The sequence below is a fragment of the Camelus dromedarius genome, chromosome 15, assembly GCF_036321535.1.
Source record: "Camelus dromedarius isolate mCamDro1 chromosome 15, mCamDro1.pat, whole genome shotgun sequence".
Taxonomy (NCBI): Eukaryota; Metazoa; Chordata; class Mammalia; order Artiodactyla; family Camelidae; genus Camelus; species Camelus dromedarius.
In genome coordinates, this window is record NC_087450.1 from 14,430,144 (window position 1) to 14,448,872 (window position 18,729).

Consider the following 18,729-nt stretch of genomic DNA (forward strand, 5'->3'; position numbering starts at 1 on the left):
CACGCGGAGCGGCCAGGGAAGGGAGAGTCCCCGCTGCAGGATGACCCACACCCACGGCGATCTATCTGGTGAACACTTCCCTGCACCAGCCGCCAGGCGCGCACGCTGTCAGTCCTGTCTGGCTGAGTACTCACGCTAACTCTTCCCGGGGAGCTCCACACTGTCATCTATTTTATAGACCAGGAACTGGAGCTCAGGGACGTGAAGTGATCTGCCCAGTGACACAGAGAGAATTCTAATTTCCAAGCCCAGTGTCCATACCTAGGCCCTGGGCCCCCAGAAAGGCACTGACCCTGGTGGTAAAGCGAGGGGCCTAGATGGGGAACGGGGTGTAAGACTTCACAGGGTTAGACAGTAAGAGTGAGTGAAGGAGAGACAGGCCACCACTCGCAGCCCATCACGGGAGACACCTGCCTCGGCCTCCACCCACTTCGCCTTATGTGTAAACCACTGCGTGCTAATTTTTCCATCCAGCATAAGCTCTGAAGGGCTTGGCAGGCCTCGAGAAAAGACTGGCAGAGAGGTTGTACTGAAACCTCCAGCCCCCACCAAGGCTGTGCTGACACCCCGACAGGAAAGTGGACATCTTAGGTGGTCCTGCCACATGTCAACGCCTCTCTGTCCAAGCTCCTTAGAAGAGACCTGAGGATCCTGACCAAAGCCCGGTGTGGCCGAGGCGTGGGAGGGAGAAGCATGGAGCCAACCCAGCCCCCGGCCCACAGTGGGCCCCGCACCCTGGAGCCTGGGAAACAGCAGGCCCGTTATGGCTGCCTCCCCAGAAACGGTGAGCAAAGATATGTACACCGTTGTCTACACCCTGCACGCCCATCCCCAACACACACAACATAACCACTCACACACATACACACATACCCTGATGCACCCAGACACACCCACACCCCCCCACACAGCTCTACACACATCCCTCCCCTCCACACACCCACACACACACACCCCCTACATACACTGACACACATACACCACCCGCCCCACACGTGCAGACCCTCAGCCTGTCCAGCTCTCAGACTGTGGGAAGATGGTCTTCCCAGAAGAAAATTCACTCTTTTAACTTCAGAACCTCCACGCCCACTATCTCTACCGTTTTTCTCTTTTCCTTCTCCAAGGCAAACTCCCCTCTATTTTAAAGCACCCACCCTTTAGCGGGGTGGGGAACTTGAAAAATCTTTCAAAACCTGGTATTTGGACTTTAGTATATATTTATCCTGTGATTATTAACCTGAACTTTTTTTTAATTCTAAGGTTTATCTTTAACTTTGGCTTGAGAAAATTTGCCCCCCACAAAAGTCAACAAGATGTAAGACTGAGGACAGCACGGGGCACACTCTGTGCACCCAGAGTTAAGTCACAGGCAAAAGTCCTGGGACACCATCCATGAAACAAATTCAAAGAAACTCATTCAAAGAAGTATCAAAAGTTACCCTTTGAATACCTGCCTCCATACCCAGGAATGGAGCAGGTTTAATTTTGCCTTGTTCTGTATACGTAGAAATTCATTGTTGGGCAAGTGAGCCTTTCAACCTAAAAGAGCAAATGCTGCGTTGCAAAGGGACTTGGCACATGTAGCTATGTCTTTTGCAGGAAGAAGTAAAAATGTGGTCTCTGGAGCATATGAAGTGGGGGTGGTGCTGGCTTTTTGTTTCTCCTTCAAGCTTGCAGGGTCTACAGTCTATGAATTTGCTGCACCCAGCCTGCCTCTCCAGGGCCACCCCGCCGGTGTTCACAATCTGGAGCTTGCGTGTTTCTTAGGAACTTTGACAGCAGTTCCTTCTGTGGGTGTGTGTCTCCATCAGTTGCAGCACTTCACCGGCCCCTCTCCGCCTCTCTTTGCATAACAGGAAGCCAAGCACAAAAACAAGAAGCTCGCAGAACTGTGAGTGCTTCCTACCGAGCACTCTTGGGCTGCCTCTTCCCCACACACAGTGAAGTGAAGATTCGGCAATCGGCGGCCTGTGGACCCTTGGGGTCGATGCTCTGGCTGCTTAGCTGTACAAAGCTAACTGGCTTCCTAGACATGGATGTCAGGACGGGCTGTGCATCATAGAGGATGGTGGGACATTAGCACAGTGAGCTCCACTCCCTGCTCACATGGGGGGCTAAAGCCAGACGGCATTGGAAGAAGTGTTGACCCTTCTGTTGTCAAAGCCAATCATTTGTTCTTGGTGAAGGGCTTCTGCTTAATCACTAGTATTTATAAATAAGCAGTGCCTTAGAATGCTCGAAGTATTTGTATTTATAAGCCCAGGTACATTCTGTGGCTCCAGGATCTCACAGCAGTGACCCAGCCAGTGCTCCGGGGCTGGCACTAGTGACCCAGCACTGGGCTTTGATGCAGCTACAAACCGTTACCCAGCTGACAGATGTCACTCCAGCCTGTTCCCAGGGCCTTCTCTGGTCCTCGGGAAGAGTGATTGTTAACCTTACAATTCTATCAAGAGTGTGAACACATAGCAGCACTATTCACAATAGCCAAGACATGGAAACAACCTAAATGTCCATCGACAGATGACTGGATAAAGGAGTTGTGTATTTATACAATGGAATACTACTCAGCCATAAAAAATGATAAAATAACGACATGTGCAGCAACATGGATGGCCCTGGAGAGTGTCATTCTAAGTGAAGTAAGCCAGAAAGAGAAAGAAAAATGCCGTATGATATCACTCATATGTGGAATTAAGAAAAAAAAAAGACAAAGAACTTATATCTAAAACAGAAACAGACTCAGACTTAGAATACAGACTTGTGGTTACTGGAGGGAGCGGGGTGGGAAGGGGTAAACTGGGAGTTCAAGATTTGCAGATACTGACAGGTACACATAAAATAGAAAAACAAGCTTACACTGTATGGCACAGGGAAATATATTCAATATCTAGTGGTGGCTTATGGTGAAAAAGAATATGAAAATGAATACATGTACATTCATGTATGACTGAAGCATTGGGCTGTACACCAGAAATTGACACAATATTGTAAACTGTATATTTCAATAAAGAAAAAGAGTGTGAACAATGAATCATTCTTGAAGAGGGATGAGCCCCGTGTATAAGTTATAATATGCTTCTCTTACTCTACAACCTGATAAAAAGATTCTATTAAAAATTGAGACAGCAGCTGCTCACCTGAGTCTGCCGGCTCTCCCCTTGAAAGTGTACTATTGCTTAATAAATCTCACTTTGCTTTTTTGAAAAAAAAATTGAGGCAATTAGATTATGGATAGAGGATACCAATAAATTATTAATTAGTTTCATTTAGGTGTGATCAGGCTATGTGGTTAGAAAATAAAATGTCCATATTTCTAAAGATGTATAGTTAAGTATGCAGAATAAAATTACATAGCATCTGGGATTTGCTCTAAAATATTTTAGCAACGGAAAGAAAAGAAAAAAAAAGGAAGGGATCGATAAAGCAAATGTGAAAAAAACCTTGATAATTTTGCATTTCAGTAATGGATATACATGGTGGTTCATTACACTCATTCTCCATGTTGGTGTTTGAAATATATGTGTAATAAAAAAATACATTTTTCAGAATTCTACTTGGCTTTAAAAAATAAGTTCTATTAGGCTTAATTTTTTTTTCACACATCAGCTCTTGCCCTGAACTTCAACTTGCTCATTTTCCCAGGCCTGCATTTCCAGACCTGTTAGTTATTCCTCTGAGCCCAGCGGAATGATGTTCCACAGATGCTTTACCACACACGTACACAGTCCCTCCCGGACAGAGCCTGCCCTTCCATTTCCCCAGCACTGTCACTTTATCAGTTAATGAAGGGGAGGAACTGGGGGACTCCTGACACTTCCAGTTACGGATAATATTTCCTGTAAAGTCAGCTTTTACTCCAACTGTTAGTGGTGGTGATGGTCTGTGTGTGTATGTGTGTGTGTACATGTCCAGACACACATACACACATACACACACACACACACACACACACACACACACACACAATATAGTCCCCCCCAGGGAAGGAAAAGGAGCAGTGGACAGCCCCATCTTGAAAAAACAGCTGCTGCTAGGAAGGCAAAGAGGCTTCATCTTGTGTGGCAATTCTTTCTGACCGGAAATAATGTATGGCTGAAGCCTAGTTCAAGCTCAATGGAAAGAACAGAGTGACAGATGATCAACGTTTACGATGATAAAAGTTGGAGGAAGTGCTAGTCTGTGGTCTGCTGGACCCTGGTAGATGGCCGACACCTGATGGTAGCCCCCCAGCCCTGCATTACGTAGGCAGGCAGGCAGGCGGCCTGGAGCAGTGGAAGCTGTATCTGCATGGACATCAAGAGATGGGTCAAATTCCAGCTCAGACACAAACCAGCTGTGTAATCCTCTTGGCCTTTCTAAGCCTTCATTTCCTCATTTGTAAAATAAAAGAATGGAAATAAATCATCTTGAATGCATTTCCAACACTAAGTTCTTTTGAAAGACCTATTGAACATCTTTCGGCCAACCACTTGTGTGTTATCCTGTTGGGGTGTGACACATCTAACGTAATTTGCCAACTCACGTGGGACTTCAGTTCTATACCAAGACCACAGGTCTCTAGTGATGTGTTTATTTAACTGATAAAGAAAAATGAATTTGGCAAAAGACGTAATCAGGGTGCTTTTAATCAAACACAGATGGTTTGGCACACCTTGGTTAGATTGTGAATTCAATATTAGGCTAGAGAAGATCCCCTGAGAAGTCCCAGATAATACGGGGTTGGAGGTGTTGCCGGAGAATAGGTTCTTGTCTCTCGCAGAGGGGCAAGGATTTTCAGGAACTGGGCCCTGCTCACTTTTTGGCCTTTTATGGTCAGCCTGGGAACAGTCATGGCCCCTGTGGGTGTGTCATTTAGGAAGCTGATGTGTTACAATGAGCCTAGCAAGAGGCTCAAGGTCTACTGGAAGTCGAATCTTCCACCATCTTGGGCAGGGTCGGTTCTAACTAGTTAGGTCCTATCCTCAATTACTATGTCATTCTTTGAATGGTTGCACCCTGCGCCCCTTCCCTCCCATCTCGGAGGTAGGCAAAAGCCACTATGACTCTTACTCAAGGGCTGACAGTTCAACTGGCTGCATGGTCAATTTATTCTGAATGATACCTTAGCTCCCAGACATGACAGACCCATCATCTTTCTGGATGTATCTCTCTAACTCTAAACCAGGCTTTATATATCAACAACTGCAAACACATCCATGCCCTTTTGACCAAGAAGCCTTCTACTAATTTAGTTAAGGAGATAATAAGGTATGTATCTTAAGTTTATTTACAAGGATATTCACTGCAGCATATTGCTTCAAAAATAGAAACAAATAAATGTCCAACAACATGGAATTGGTTGAATGAAGTATGGTATGCCCATAAAGTCAAAACTTACGTAGCCTTGAAGATGTTGCTTTACTGGGTTACAATGACATGGCGAAACACTGAATTTATGTATTTAGGTTAAAAACTGTTTATTCTAAAATCATATATACAGGGTGACTCCATTTTGTTTTAAAAAAAAAAAGTGCACATGCATATGTATCCACACATATTCCAGCGTAGGAAAATCATGTGTGGTGTTGCAAAGAAAAATATAATGTCAAAATTCACGCCAGACTGGTGTAGGGTTATAGGTCATTCTCCTGAGAGGTGGGATTCTGGGTAATTTTTATGTCTTCGACCTGCTTTTTCTCATAAAGAAAACAAAAGTTATTTATAAAAGCTCTATGTCAGCTTTTTCTTCAAGGATCTGCAGGCTGAGTCTCCCAATTTAAAGTTTTTAAGACTTAAGTCAATCAAGAAAGAAATGACAGAGGGGAACCTGTTAGGAACAATGTAAGGAAGAATTTCCATAATCTACACCCAAGTGAATTCCGGAAGTTTTGAAATCGAGCATTTCCAAAGCTAGCTATGTCATCTTGGGCAAATCGCCCTTCCCTATCTGATGGGATCACAATGTTCTTTATGAAACATAAAGCAGGTATAGATAATATTATTGTCATTAACAAGAATAACTTCAACAGGTCTTAGTTTCTACATACATAAAATAAGATGGTTGAACAAGATGCATGCTGAGGTCCTTCTCAGCCCCCAAATTTTTCTACTTTCTGTAGTTGGATAGTTTCTACTAATGCATGAGGTACGCATAGGTATACAATTAGAGTAAAGGGGAGCAGAAATGAGGGACTCATTATTTGGGAAACAAAATGAGAGAGCAAGTGCTCAGGGAAGTGGGAGTGATCAGTATGGTTTGGAGCTATCAGCCAAGACATCACAGAAACCATAGAACCTGAATGAGCCCTTTGGGATGAAGAAGAGGCAGACGGAGGAGAGAGAGGAGGCAGCGGGAATGCCTGAGGGAGCCTGAGAAGGAAAGAGCCCCTGGAATTCTGGTTGGTTTGATCCCATGATGTAACAGCCCCATTTCCAAATTTCCATGGACATGATCAAAGAATTACTCTAGTAATAATAGGAGGAAATGTAAAATGAAAGCGAAAGTAAAGAAGGATGCTATGTACATGCTATTTGTGGGGCGGAGGATTTCTACAAGCTGGAGGCTGCGCAGGGCTAAACTGAGAGTAGAGCCGACCAACCCTCAGTTCCGTGTATGTGGAGAAGCAGTCATCCATGGTGGGAGACTGAAAGCCAAAAGAACCTGGACCAACTCCTACAGAAGAACAGCAGCATTGGGGGTCGTGGGGGGACAGAGGGAGGCGCCCAGAGTGCTCCCAGGACAGAGGCCTGGCTGGGCACCACCTCCACCCTTCTCCAGGGGCTGGAAGTCCCACGGGAAGATCAGTCGGTGTCCAGTCTTGCTGGCTCCTAACCTGGGCCACCGAACCAATGAGAGCAGGGGGCACTTTCCCAGCTGACCTGGGGCTGCCCTGAGGAGAAAAAAAGAGACTCCCCATAACAGAAGGGGATCTGTGCTCCATAAATTGAATGCTTCTTTAAAAGTTAGGTGTAAGCTCACTGTGCCACCCAGCAACCCCAGTTCTAGGAATGTACTCCTGGGAAACGAAAGCATATGTCCACAGATTTTTGTAAGCAAGCGTTCCCAGCAGCGTTCTTCATAATGGTCAAACTGGAAACGATCCAGAGTCCACCAGCCGCTGGATGGATGGACACAATGCGGCAAAGCCGTACAACACAACACTGCCCCCAAATAAGAAGGAACGGAGTACTGATGCTGCAGCATGGTGACCCTCAAGGACGTTACGCTAAGTGAAAGATGCTGAATGCAAAAGACAGCCTATTGCAAATCCATTTATAAGAAGTACCCAGAAAGGGCAACATAACAGAGACAGAAAGCAGATCAGCGGTTGCTTGGAGCTGAGGATGAGGACAGGGGTTGACTGCAAATGGGCAGATGGGAACTTTCTGGAAAGATGAAATTGTTCTAAAACCGAATGGTGTTGATTGCTGTGCAAGGAACAAATCCTAACTCATCTTATAAAGATCATTTTAAATAGATCATAAACTCCACAAAGTTAGAGATTTTCCTGTTTTGTCACTCAGGTAGCTCAAGTGTCTAGAATACTCCAGAAATGTCAAGGATACTTCCGTATTAGGGAAACTATTAAATGGTTTATTACAGCAATGGGTGAAAGAATTGAAAAGCCATACGTTTTCAAAGGATTTACGTTTGATAAGTTTCGGTATCGATTTATATCACAAAATTAATTATCAAGGACAGACTACTTTCTTAGGTGGTGAAGAATGTCTGTTTCAAACCAAAGGGCGGGAACTGAGAAAATGCTCTATGTTGCTGAAAATTCAACTATTGAAAACTTCAAGAAAGAAGTTCTTAGGAGCAAGGTCAAGTGTTTGGTGTTCTCACTGTGTAAAGAAAAGTGATGGAGTACGGGTGAGACGCTGCAAAAAAAAAACCAGAAAATGATGCGGCAGAAAATTTCTGACACTTCTACTGTGTGATAAAATTGAGGGCTGAGGAACGTGTGAGAATTTCCATTGCTGTGACATTTTGCAATTCTGTGAAACATATTTTGAGGACTGACAGAAGAAAACATTCCAAAATTCATGAAACAATTGGAAATGCAAAATGAGCTGGGGACTTTCCATTCCCACAGGACATTTTTACTAATGTAGTGAAATGAAAGTCTAAGAAGTATTTGGCCTTGGTGTTCCCTTCAGAGGTTGATTTTGGAGATCTTAAGTGTGTTCTTATGGCTGGGTTTGTGATGTATGTAGCATATTAGAATGTATTATGATATTCAGATACACCACCCGAACAGTATAGAAAAATTTGCTGTCTGTATTTTTCTCACCCATCAAATATTCCTTGAGTGCTTTTTACATGGATAAAACTGAATTTTACATTCCCATTGCATAATGTGACTTATCAACTCCTTTCAGTATGTGTGAGCCTGAGGTTTGGTGAACACAAATCATAACCAAAAGTTTGATGAACATCTGTCTTCCATGGATCTATGATCCATAAAAAAAGAACATAATTAGGGGAGGGTATAGCTCAAGCGGTAGAGTGCATGCTTAGCATGCACGAGGTCCAGGGTTCGATCCCCAGTACTCCTTCCAAATATAAATAAATAAACCAAATTACCTTCCTCTCATCAAAAAAAAAAAAAAAAAAAAAAACAAGATTAGAAAAAAGAACATAATTAGTTTTACAACTGGAGCTACATTTTTAGAGTGAAATACATCATTTTATATCACAGTGGAATTGCATCTTTGCTGGCAAGAAAAAATACTATTCCTTTCTACTTGTTCATAAGGAAAAAGTATAAACATAAGATCGAAATAAATTTTGAAATACCAAAAATAAAAAATTAAAATAAAATTCATGAAACATAAATCAATAGAAAAAAAAAAAGTCTTGCTCAGAGCTACTGATGGGGGAAATCACTGAGATTTTATTTTTTCATAAAATAGTGTTATTTACCACATTTCTATTCATTTCAGGCTACTGCTTCATGGTACTCGAGTGAGGCTTTGCAGAAGGCAGCATTTCCCCTGTGACTCTGCCACTGACATCCTGCAGGTCTGTTTGCTCTTCAAAGCTGTCAAACTTTATCAGCTATCTGAAAAAAAATGCTCTAGGGGGTTTCCCTATTATCGCCCAAGGTCGTCGCAAAAATGTTAGGATTTCTTTTGGAAGCATCTGTGAGCAGCGCGGTGCCTCTGTCTGAAGGGGGCTGTCTCGGCGGGCGGACACAGACCTCTGCCTGACACCTCTCTTTGTGGCCGGCCACCCCTGGCAGCCTCTGCACGGAGTCTCCTGTTGCTCATAGAAGAATGAGAAGAATCATTCTTCTTTCCTGGGTCTTTATCCACCTGTTTGCTTTGAGCCGATGGCTGCTGAAGGACAAACGAAGGCTTGAAGTCGTCGGTGCATAAGTTGAAGCGGCAGGAAGCACGGACGGACAAACAGGATGCGGAAGAAGGGGAACTACGCGTGGGCGACTTGGTGACCGATACCCTGACATGCAGGATTTGCTCCTGGTTCCGAGTCCCTGCGGTCTGGCACATCTTATAGCATAAAAGACCTTTTTAAGATGAAAAATCACTAATAATATTTGTGTTGGGTTTTATCGAAAGGAAATAATTCCCCTAAACTCAACATATGCACTAAATGGACATAAAATCACTGACATGTTTAATGAACAAGCATGGGCCACACTCAGAAAAGAAACAGTAAACATTTTAATATGGAATTTAAAAATTGGAAGACAGGATTTACTGCATATGCTCAAGAACTGATCATATATATATTTTTTTCTCCTTCAAATCTTTCACACCACCCTTCCCCTCTCCTTCACTTTTCTGGCATGTCTTTAATTGCAACGACTGCGAAACGGGAGGGCTTCAAATCAGACCTAAGAGAAGTGGGAGGAAGTCATACCCAGACTTAAGAACAGCCCCGGGAAACGTCTGTTCCTTTTTATATATGGAAAGATGTTTCAAAGTGCAAATGGATAAACATCGCTAATTAATTCACTTGAACGTTAGAAATCCATTGATAAATAGCATGAGTTTTGTCGTATGAGGGATGGATGTGTTTGAGGGGGATGAGTTTCCAGAGCACCACTTCTACTCACAAAATTTTGAGAGCGAGCCTCCACAATGACATTCCAGAGTGTTTGACCATAAAAATAGCACTGACCGTTCCAATGTTGCAGCACATTCCCCCTCATGATACAAAATACTTTGGAAAATGTGACTTCCGTGATCTCTGGGAGGAGGCCTGGAGAGGGAGGGCTGAGGGTTCAGGGTGACACAGGAAATCTGTGTTTGTAAGGCTTCGGTGTGTGGGTGTGTTCACGTGGGCAGCACTGCAGAGGAAATATGAAAGACAATGTGTGCGAAGCACGGCGGGCAGGAGCTGAATGGGAGACTCAGAGAGTCTCCAAAACTTACAAAACATATTTGAGATCCAGGGACTCTCCTGGGTTGGGATTATCAAAAACTACTCTTACACCAAAAGCACAGTCTATAAGAGAAGAAACCGATACTAGCTTTTGTCAAAATTAAACCTTTTTGCTCTTTGAAAGGCACTCAGAGAATGAAAAGCAAGCCACAGATTGGAAGAAAATCATTGAAAATCACTATCTGACAAAGGAATTGTACCCAGACCATAAAAAAAAAAACAAAACAAAACAAAACAAAAAAAAAACTCTGAAAACTCAGCTACAAATAGACAAACAAATCAATTTTTTTTTAAATGGGCAAAATACTGAACAGCAACTTCGCCAAGTGAATAGATGCCAAACATCATCAACCCTTAGGAAAACGTACAATAAAACCACAATGAGGTACCTCTACAAACGTATTAGAAGGACTGAAAGTAAAACTTAAAAGCCAACTGATAGTATCCAGGACTGGTAAGGATGAGAAGCAACGAGAACTTTAGAACATGGCAGATGGGAATACAAAATGGTGCAGCTACTTTGGAAAACAATTTGGCAGTTTCTTACAAAGTTAAATGTACCCTTACCCTCGCCTGCTCAAAATTTATCCAAGAGAAGTAAGATATTATATCCACACCAAAACCTGTAAGCACATGTTTAGAGCAGCTGATTCATGATCTCCCAAAATCAGAAGCAGCCCCAGTCTCTTTCGACTGATGAATGGCTAATCCATACAATGGAATACTACTCAGCAAAAGAAAAGGACATAACTGTTGACACAGGCAGTAACAAGGATGAATCTCAAATGTATTCTGCTGCATAAAATAAATCAGACTCCAACCCGACAGGCTTCATACTGTACAATTCCATTTATATGACACTTTGGAATAAGCAAAACTGTATGGACAGAGAACAGATGAGCGGTTGCCCAGGGTTAGGGTTGGCAAAGAGAGGTTGACAAAAACAGACGATGATGAAGTAGATAAACAAGTTTATACTGTATAGCACAGGGAAGTATATCCGTTATCTTGTAGTAGCTTATGGTGAAAAAGAACATGAAAATAAATATATATGTATATTCACGTAGGATGGAAGCATTGTGCTGTACACCAGAAATTGACACAACACTGTAAACTGACTGTACCTCAATAAAAATAAATAAATAGATAAATAAAAGAAATTGGGAGCCCCACCATATGCCAAAAAAAAAAGAATCCCACTTTGGTGAAGATATTGATAATGGGGTAGGCCATGCATGAGTAGGGGCATGGAGTATGTGGGAAATCTTCTACTCAATTTTGCTGTGAACCCAAAACTGCTCTTAAACATGAAACTCAAAAAAAAAAAAAAAGACGACGATGGACTTGTTGTCTATCTTGAGTGTTGTGGTTATCACGTGACTCTCAGCATTTGCCAAAACTCATATAACTGAAGACCAAAGCAAATACATTTTACTAGACATCAATTTCAAAATAATTTTTTCATCTGCTCACATGTGTTGCACGTTTGTTACACAGAACCATCTGACATCCTCACTTCCTCCTGACCTTCGAAATTTTCCATAGCTAATGTAAGTTCTAAGTGGAAATAAAAGTGACTTCTGCCATCCCACAGTGACTTGGGTGAGGTGAGTGCCCTCAGAAAACATGGGAATGTAAGGAAGATGAAAACACCTCGCTAAATCTCCCCCGATGGCAGGGGACCAGGGTCCCAGAGTGGGCGGTGGCGCCCCTTCCAAAGCCTGTCTTCCTCGTGGCACGCCATCCGCAGCAACAGGCCCACACGCCTATGAAAAATGTCTGGCCATGATCCCCACCCAGATGATTCAGTTTGGAGTCCCAGACTAATAAGGGGATGTCGCCAGGGTGTTTCCTTCCATCAGCACAACGTCCTCCTTCCGATGGTACTGGGTTTTAGTACAAGGGAGAGGGCAATGACAGGCAAGCTGATGGGGTTAGAGACCCCGAAAAGGAATTCTCCTGTGGCAAGTAGTACAAAGCCAACTGGGTGGTGTCCAGGAGACCTAATTACCCCGGCCTGATTCTGCTGTTAACTTGCTGTGTTCATATTTGAGCAATTTACATAATGCATCCATGTTTTCTCATTGTCTTAGTCGAATGGGGGGAGCTGCAGAAAACAGATTCTGGATCAAGCTGGTTTAATATAGATAGAAAACAGATAGATAGATAGACAGACACATAGACAGATAGACCAATAGGTACGTCAATCAATGGTTCTTAACCCCTTCGGGGATATTCACAAATATCTAAAGATATTTCGGTTGTTACAGCTAGGAGGGCTGCTATGGCCATGAGGTGGAGGAGTCCAGGGTCATGGCTAAATGCCCTACAGTGCACAGGGCAGCGCCCACAGCACAGTTTTCTGGCCCAAAACTGCAATTGTGCAGAGGCTGAGAAACCCTGCTATAAATATAGACACACACGTACCTATGTAAAAATAATGTGCATATGTGCATGAGTGTGTAATTCTTAAGGCTAACATGTTATTTCAAAAAACTAAGGAAATCTAGGGGAAACTTATCATGGCTCGGGACAATTCGAAATCCAGGTCGATTTTGCAAGTTTTGAGCTCTTGACGAAGTTCAAGGGCCTCCCTCTTAGTGCCCTACGATTTGCAGGGCTCAGTTCCAGGTGCCCGTTCTCTGTGAACCTCAGGCTGAGAGAAAACCAGCGAGCTGTAGCTCGAGTCTGCTGTTCACCCTGCCCCAGGCAACTCTGTCCAGGGGCAGGCTTTCAGAGGCCAGGCCTGTGGCCACCCATGGAGATGGACTGGAAGCCCTCTGAGGCGGGGAGCTGGGAAAACTGCTCCCAAAGAGGGTCATAAACGTACCTGTAAAGTGATGACCATTAAATAAATGACCATGGGCCTCAAGTCCCTTGGAGGTGGAAATAATGGCAGGTGTCTCCTCAGAATGGAATTCTCTTCTTCCCTTTTTAGCTTGAAGAGTCTGTGGGGATTTTTATTTGTTTTTGTTTTGGGGGGTGGGGGGAGGTAATTAGGCTTATTTGCTTATTTTATTTTTAGAGGAGGTACTGGGGATTGAACCCAGGGCCCCATGCATGCTAAGCATGTCTCTACCTCTTGAGCTGTACCCTCCCCAGAGTTTGAGGCTCTTATACGACTACAGAACAAATGGAACCATAACATACAGGCTACGGTTTGCACTATTGATTCCACGAACTGTAATGAGTTTTGCGGACTTAGGTTGGTCCTACGTTTTACCCCCTTAGAGCTGGCAGGATGTGCAAGGGAATTCGGCTCCCTGAACTTGATGATACCAGGCCCAAGTGAGATAAAAAAAAAGGGCAGTAAATTCTTAACCCGGATGCAGTAAGTGGGGGCCCAAATCAAGCATCTCCAGCACAAGCTCACGTTATTTTGAAGCTAATGAAATGGCCTCCCCAGGGCACCTGCTCAGCCTCTGGCGAAGCATCAGAGGTCTGGCGGGGCCCGCTGACCCATCCCGGCGGCAGCTGAGTGTGCTGCCCTCTGGTGGCCGCAGTCAGCTTCCACATCAACGACCGGACTGCCGTCCGGTGCCTGGCCGGGGCCTGGGGGTCAGCAACAAGAAGCAATTCCAGGAATTTCCCACTTAATCGTCTCCTTGTCACCCTCACATTGTCCCAGGAACACTGGACCAGGAAAAAGCTGTGGACTAAGGGGCCTTGGGGGTGTTTTCGCTCCATTCAGCCTCCTCTGACGCCACCTCTCTGTACACACGACACCCAGAAAACACGTTTGGGCAGGACCGATGACGGGAGCCTTGTGCCCACCCGTTGTGTCTAATGATCACAGGCTCCTTATTGAGGGTTCCTTTGTGCTTCGAAACATAAAGCAGCGGTTGGCGCCTTTGTACGATTACAGACCCCTTTGAGAATCTGCACGTACACATACAGTTTTTCATACAATTTTGGGAGGGTATTGGGCTTCTGGAAGCCATCCCAGGACGAGACACAAAGGGAAGGACACGGAATAAAAGCCTGACAAACATGTTTGTTGGGTAACACAGGTATAGCCCTGAGCCACTCTGAAGCCATTTGGAACAGGAAGGAAAAATATCAAGCCCACGTGGGCAAGAGACAAGGAAGAGGAAATCTATGCCAATTCGAGGATCATAAGTCCCTGACTGTCCTCCCGGAGGCGCCAAATGCCCGGATGTCTCCTTACTCATAGTTATTCATGCTGTGTATTTTTTTTTTTTTGAAATTTTTTGCAGTTTAATCTTCAACACTTTGATGGCAGTGAGAGTACCCTGTGGCTATACCTCCCTGCTGCAGCCTAGCAGTCCAGCTGTCCAAGGGGCGGGAGAGTGTTCTGATCATCTCCACCGACCCAGCGCACAACATCTCCGATGCATTTGACCAGAAGTTCTCCAAGGTGCCTACCAACATCAAAGGCTATGACAACCTCTTTGCCATGGAGATTGACCCCAGCCTGGGCGTGGCAGAGCTGACAGACGAGTTCTTTGAGGAGGACAACATGCTGAGCATGGGCAAGAAGATGATGCAGGAAGCGATGAGCGCCTTCCCAGGCATCGACGAGGCCATGAGCTATGCAGAGGTCATGAGGCTGGTGAAGGGCATGAACTTCTCAGTGGTGGTGTTTGACACGGCGCCCACAGGCCACACGCTAAGGCTGCTCAACTTCCCCACCATTGTTGAGCGGGGACTCGGCCGCCTCATGCAGATCAAGAACCAGATCAGCCCGTTCATCTCACAGATGTGCAACATGCTGGGCCTGGGAGACGTGAACGCAGACCAGCTGGCCTCCAAGCTGGAGGAGACGCTGCCTGTCATCCGTTCCGTCAGCGAGCAGTTCAAGGACCCTGAGCAGACAACCTTCATCTGTGTGTGTATCGCCGAGTTCCTCTCCCTGTATGAGACGGAGCGGCTGATCCAGGAGCTGGCCAAGTGCAAGATTGACACACACAACATCATCGTCAACCAGCTCGTCTTCCCTGATCCCAAGAAACCCTGCAAGATGTGTGAGGCTCGCCACAAGATCCAGGCCAAGTACCTGGACTAGATGGAGGACCTGTACGAAGACTTCCACATTGTGAAGCTGCCATTGCTGCCCCATGAGGTTCGGGGGGCAGACAAGGTCAACACCTTCTCTGCTCTCCTCCTGGAGCCCTACAAGCCCCCCAATGCCCAGTAGCACCAACACCAGCCCCAGCTGCTGCCAATTCACACCCACCCTTTACCCTCCCGGGGCAGAGTTTGCACAGAGTTCCCCCATAGTACAGGGGGAGCCATTTGGGGGGTGGGAGGCGGGGAGGGGGTCTTTTCCCCCTGGTGGGGCTGGGGGAGCTCCCCCCCACCTCTCCCCGCCTCTCCCTTCTCAATAAAATGATCTTAAACTAAAAAAAAAAAAAATTAATAAGGAGGGAAAATACAAAATAATTTGTCCTTGCTTCACAATCATCCTTTCTAATTGTCTATTTTTATGCTGTATCTGGGCTACACCTGGGTACGGATGGCTACTTTGGATAAAGAAGACAGCGAGGATCACTTTATGCTATGCACCTTTCGTCTTCTCTTTTTGCCCTTAGCACTGGGTCCCTGAGAGTTTCCCGTTCCCCTCTGGTTTCCATCCAGAGTCGCTGGCAGACCAGCCAAGAGGCTTGAGTTGGGAGTGAGGAGAAGATGGGATGGGACAAGGTCAGCAGCCCCACCTCACCCAGTGAATGTGCAAATCCTACCTGTCTCTGGGCTCTCACTGGCAATGAGCTTTCCTTAATCCCTTTGGGGATGAAATGGACAATGTGAACAGGTAAAACACATGGAAAGAGACGTGGTCTTCAAATTCAGGAGTCTACAGACTTATTCCAAAAGTAAGCCCTTCTAGGACACCCCAAACCTTTAAAACCTTTAAAAATTCCAAGTTGAGAACCAATGATTTGGAAGAGGGGTAGGGACGTTTCAGCTCAAGAACCTAATGCCACCTTCCTGGGATTCCCTGGAGCTCTGGGGAGATCTCCTGATCGATGAAACTACCAACACGTGCAAGCACTGGGGACAGTAAGTTACAGACAGTGAGAACTGGAGGCTGGACAGTGGTGAGGAGGTTCCCAGTAACCTGAGCATGAAATGGAGGTAAGACCTGTAGGAGGACTTGAGAGGCAAGTAGAAGAGAGAGCGGACAGGACTCATGTGCTCTGCTCGGGGGAGGAAGAGGTCCTGGTCAACAGGTCAAGGTCTGGCTCAACAACGACCCCAGTCCTGGGGCACAAGATGGAAGAACACGAGAGTCAACTATATAATTTGTGGCCCCCAGTACGGCATAAAAATGTGGTGTCCTTGTTCTAAAGTAATTAAGAATTTCAAGATGGCGACAGCAGAGGGTTTAACCAAGTGCAGGACCCTTCTGAGCTGAGGGCCCTGAGTGGCTGCCCAGGCCACACACCCATGCAGCCAACCCTGGGTAGAGGATCTTGGCCACTCGGTAGAGCAGGGAGGGGCGTGGACAATGGCGGGAGTGAACGGAGAGAGACATCTAGAAATGGAAGGCCACTGGATGGTGACCCTCTCTCCCCGAAGGACCCACAGAAGTGCTAGCTGGGTATACTGCAGGTGATTTTCCTACTGGTCGGTGAACCTCTTGTAACTTTTTGAATGGCAGGAGTGTCCCGAGGGCTATAGTTTGCTCGGGCACTAATTAGCTGCTGGGAAGTCAATGGCACTGGGGACTGGGGAGATGTATTTGGTAGAAGAGTCTATAAAATGGGCATTTCTGGGTGGATAAGATGATAAGAGTTCTGTGCAAACCACAGTGGTGACACACGACAATGTATCCATCAGTGTGCAGTGTGCAAAGTAGGAACGGCCGTATTAGGATTCAGGCGCTTACATAGTATTTGGAGGAACTGGCTCCAGGCCCTGGAGCAAACCAGACCTGATTCCCTCAGAGACTTACCATCTCTGGGGAAATTCCACATGTAAGGTCCCTCCCCCTGCCTTTGTGCCCAAGACGCTGGAGAGCGGGCCCTGGAGATCTGCCCACAAGCCTCATGTGATCCTATCTTGGTTGCCAGTAACAGCCGGGAGGGAGCCACAGAGAGACGCCCTCACTTGACTTCCATCTTCCAGATCTCCGAGTGAATCCATCAGGCAGAATGTAATCGATTTGTAGAATCCTGGCTACAAGGGAGTCTGAGAAATCTTGGCTTGGGCTTTTCAGTCTCTCCAAAGAGAGGGAAGGCTGAATAACGTTTCAGTGCAACAGTCCACAGTAGCCATCACAGCCTGTTTTGTTATCAGGAATTGCCTGACAGCGTAATTACTTTCCGAAGTTGTGGCTGATAAGCTCAGTCTGGCTGCTGGTTGGTGGCCGGTGAAAGGCAGCTTGAGGGGCTTTGCAGAGCATCCTCCCCCACAGCCTCCACTCACCTCACATTCCCCAGTTTCCCCTCCTGCTCCTCCCTCCACCTGCCTTTATGGGGTGGCTCCCAATCTCTGTCCTCCTTTCTCCTCTCCCCTGCTCTCTCTCATCCCTCATCTCAGCTGCCTACCTGTACTCACTGACCTTGTGACAACATGGATGTGCAATCTTCATGTTTCCATTTCCTGAGAAAAACTGCTTTGCACCTGAGTTAGGAGCTCCCCGGATGCTGAAGAAGGGACTGGTGTCCAGTTAAAGAGAGGAGGTGAATGGAGCGGGGCTGGTGAACACGGCTCCCCAGTCCCTGAGTCTGACGTGGAGGAATTAATTTCTTGGCCACAGGTTAGTCTCAGACATCAGGAAGACCCTGGGAATTAAGAGGTGCAAACGGCTAGGTATAAAATAAGTTACAAGGAAATATTGTACAACATGGGAAATGTAGCCAGTGCTTCATAGTCACTGTAAATGGAGTATAAATTTTTAAAATTGTGAATCACTGTACTGTACACTGGCAATGTATGTCATATTGTACATCAACTATAATTCAGTTTTTTTAAAGACTCTGATTATAGGAGCAAGAAGCCATCCTTATCACCCTGTTCAGCAGCCTCAGCCCTGTGACTTAAATCCTGACCTTTCCCCGAGAACAGCTAACCCTCGGTCACCTACATGCTGTCCCAAATTAGTTTCAGAAACCAAAAGTCCTACTTCCTGCTCCAAAAGAAAGTCAGCAGTGTCTCTCTGGATCAAACCATGGCTCCACACCAGGAAGGGCAGCAGAGAAAAACAAACATTGGTTTTATTTTAACTTACTGATTTCCCTGGGGTGGAGGAAAGTTTGCGGAGGCCACAGGGCAACCCCCAGCTAGTCCACAAAAATGTTGATCGCCAACTGTATGCCAGCCCCTGTTCTTGGCAGCGCTGACCTAAAAGTGAAGGAGACAGACAAGCCCTG

At 45.6% G+C, this 18,729-nt stretch overlaps 2 protein-coding genes across 5 annotated transcripts in view; one reads left to right on the top strand and one right to left on the bottom strand.

Moving 5' to 3' along the window:
• Nucleotides 1–18,729, bottom strand: part of ARHGAP25 (Rho GTPase activating protein 25) — an 85,900-nt gene that overhangs the window by 53,234 nt on the left and 13,937 nt on the right. The gene's annotated exons all lie outside the window — the stretch shown is intronic.
• Nucleotides 694–15,646, top strand: LOC105088936 (ATPase GET3-like). Its single transcript, XM_064494238.1, is given in 2 exon segments — nt 694–784; nt 14,641–15,646. Coding segments are annotated over 2 exon segments (1,002 nt in total). The 3' UTR covers nt 15,552–15,646.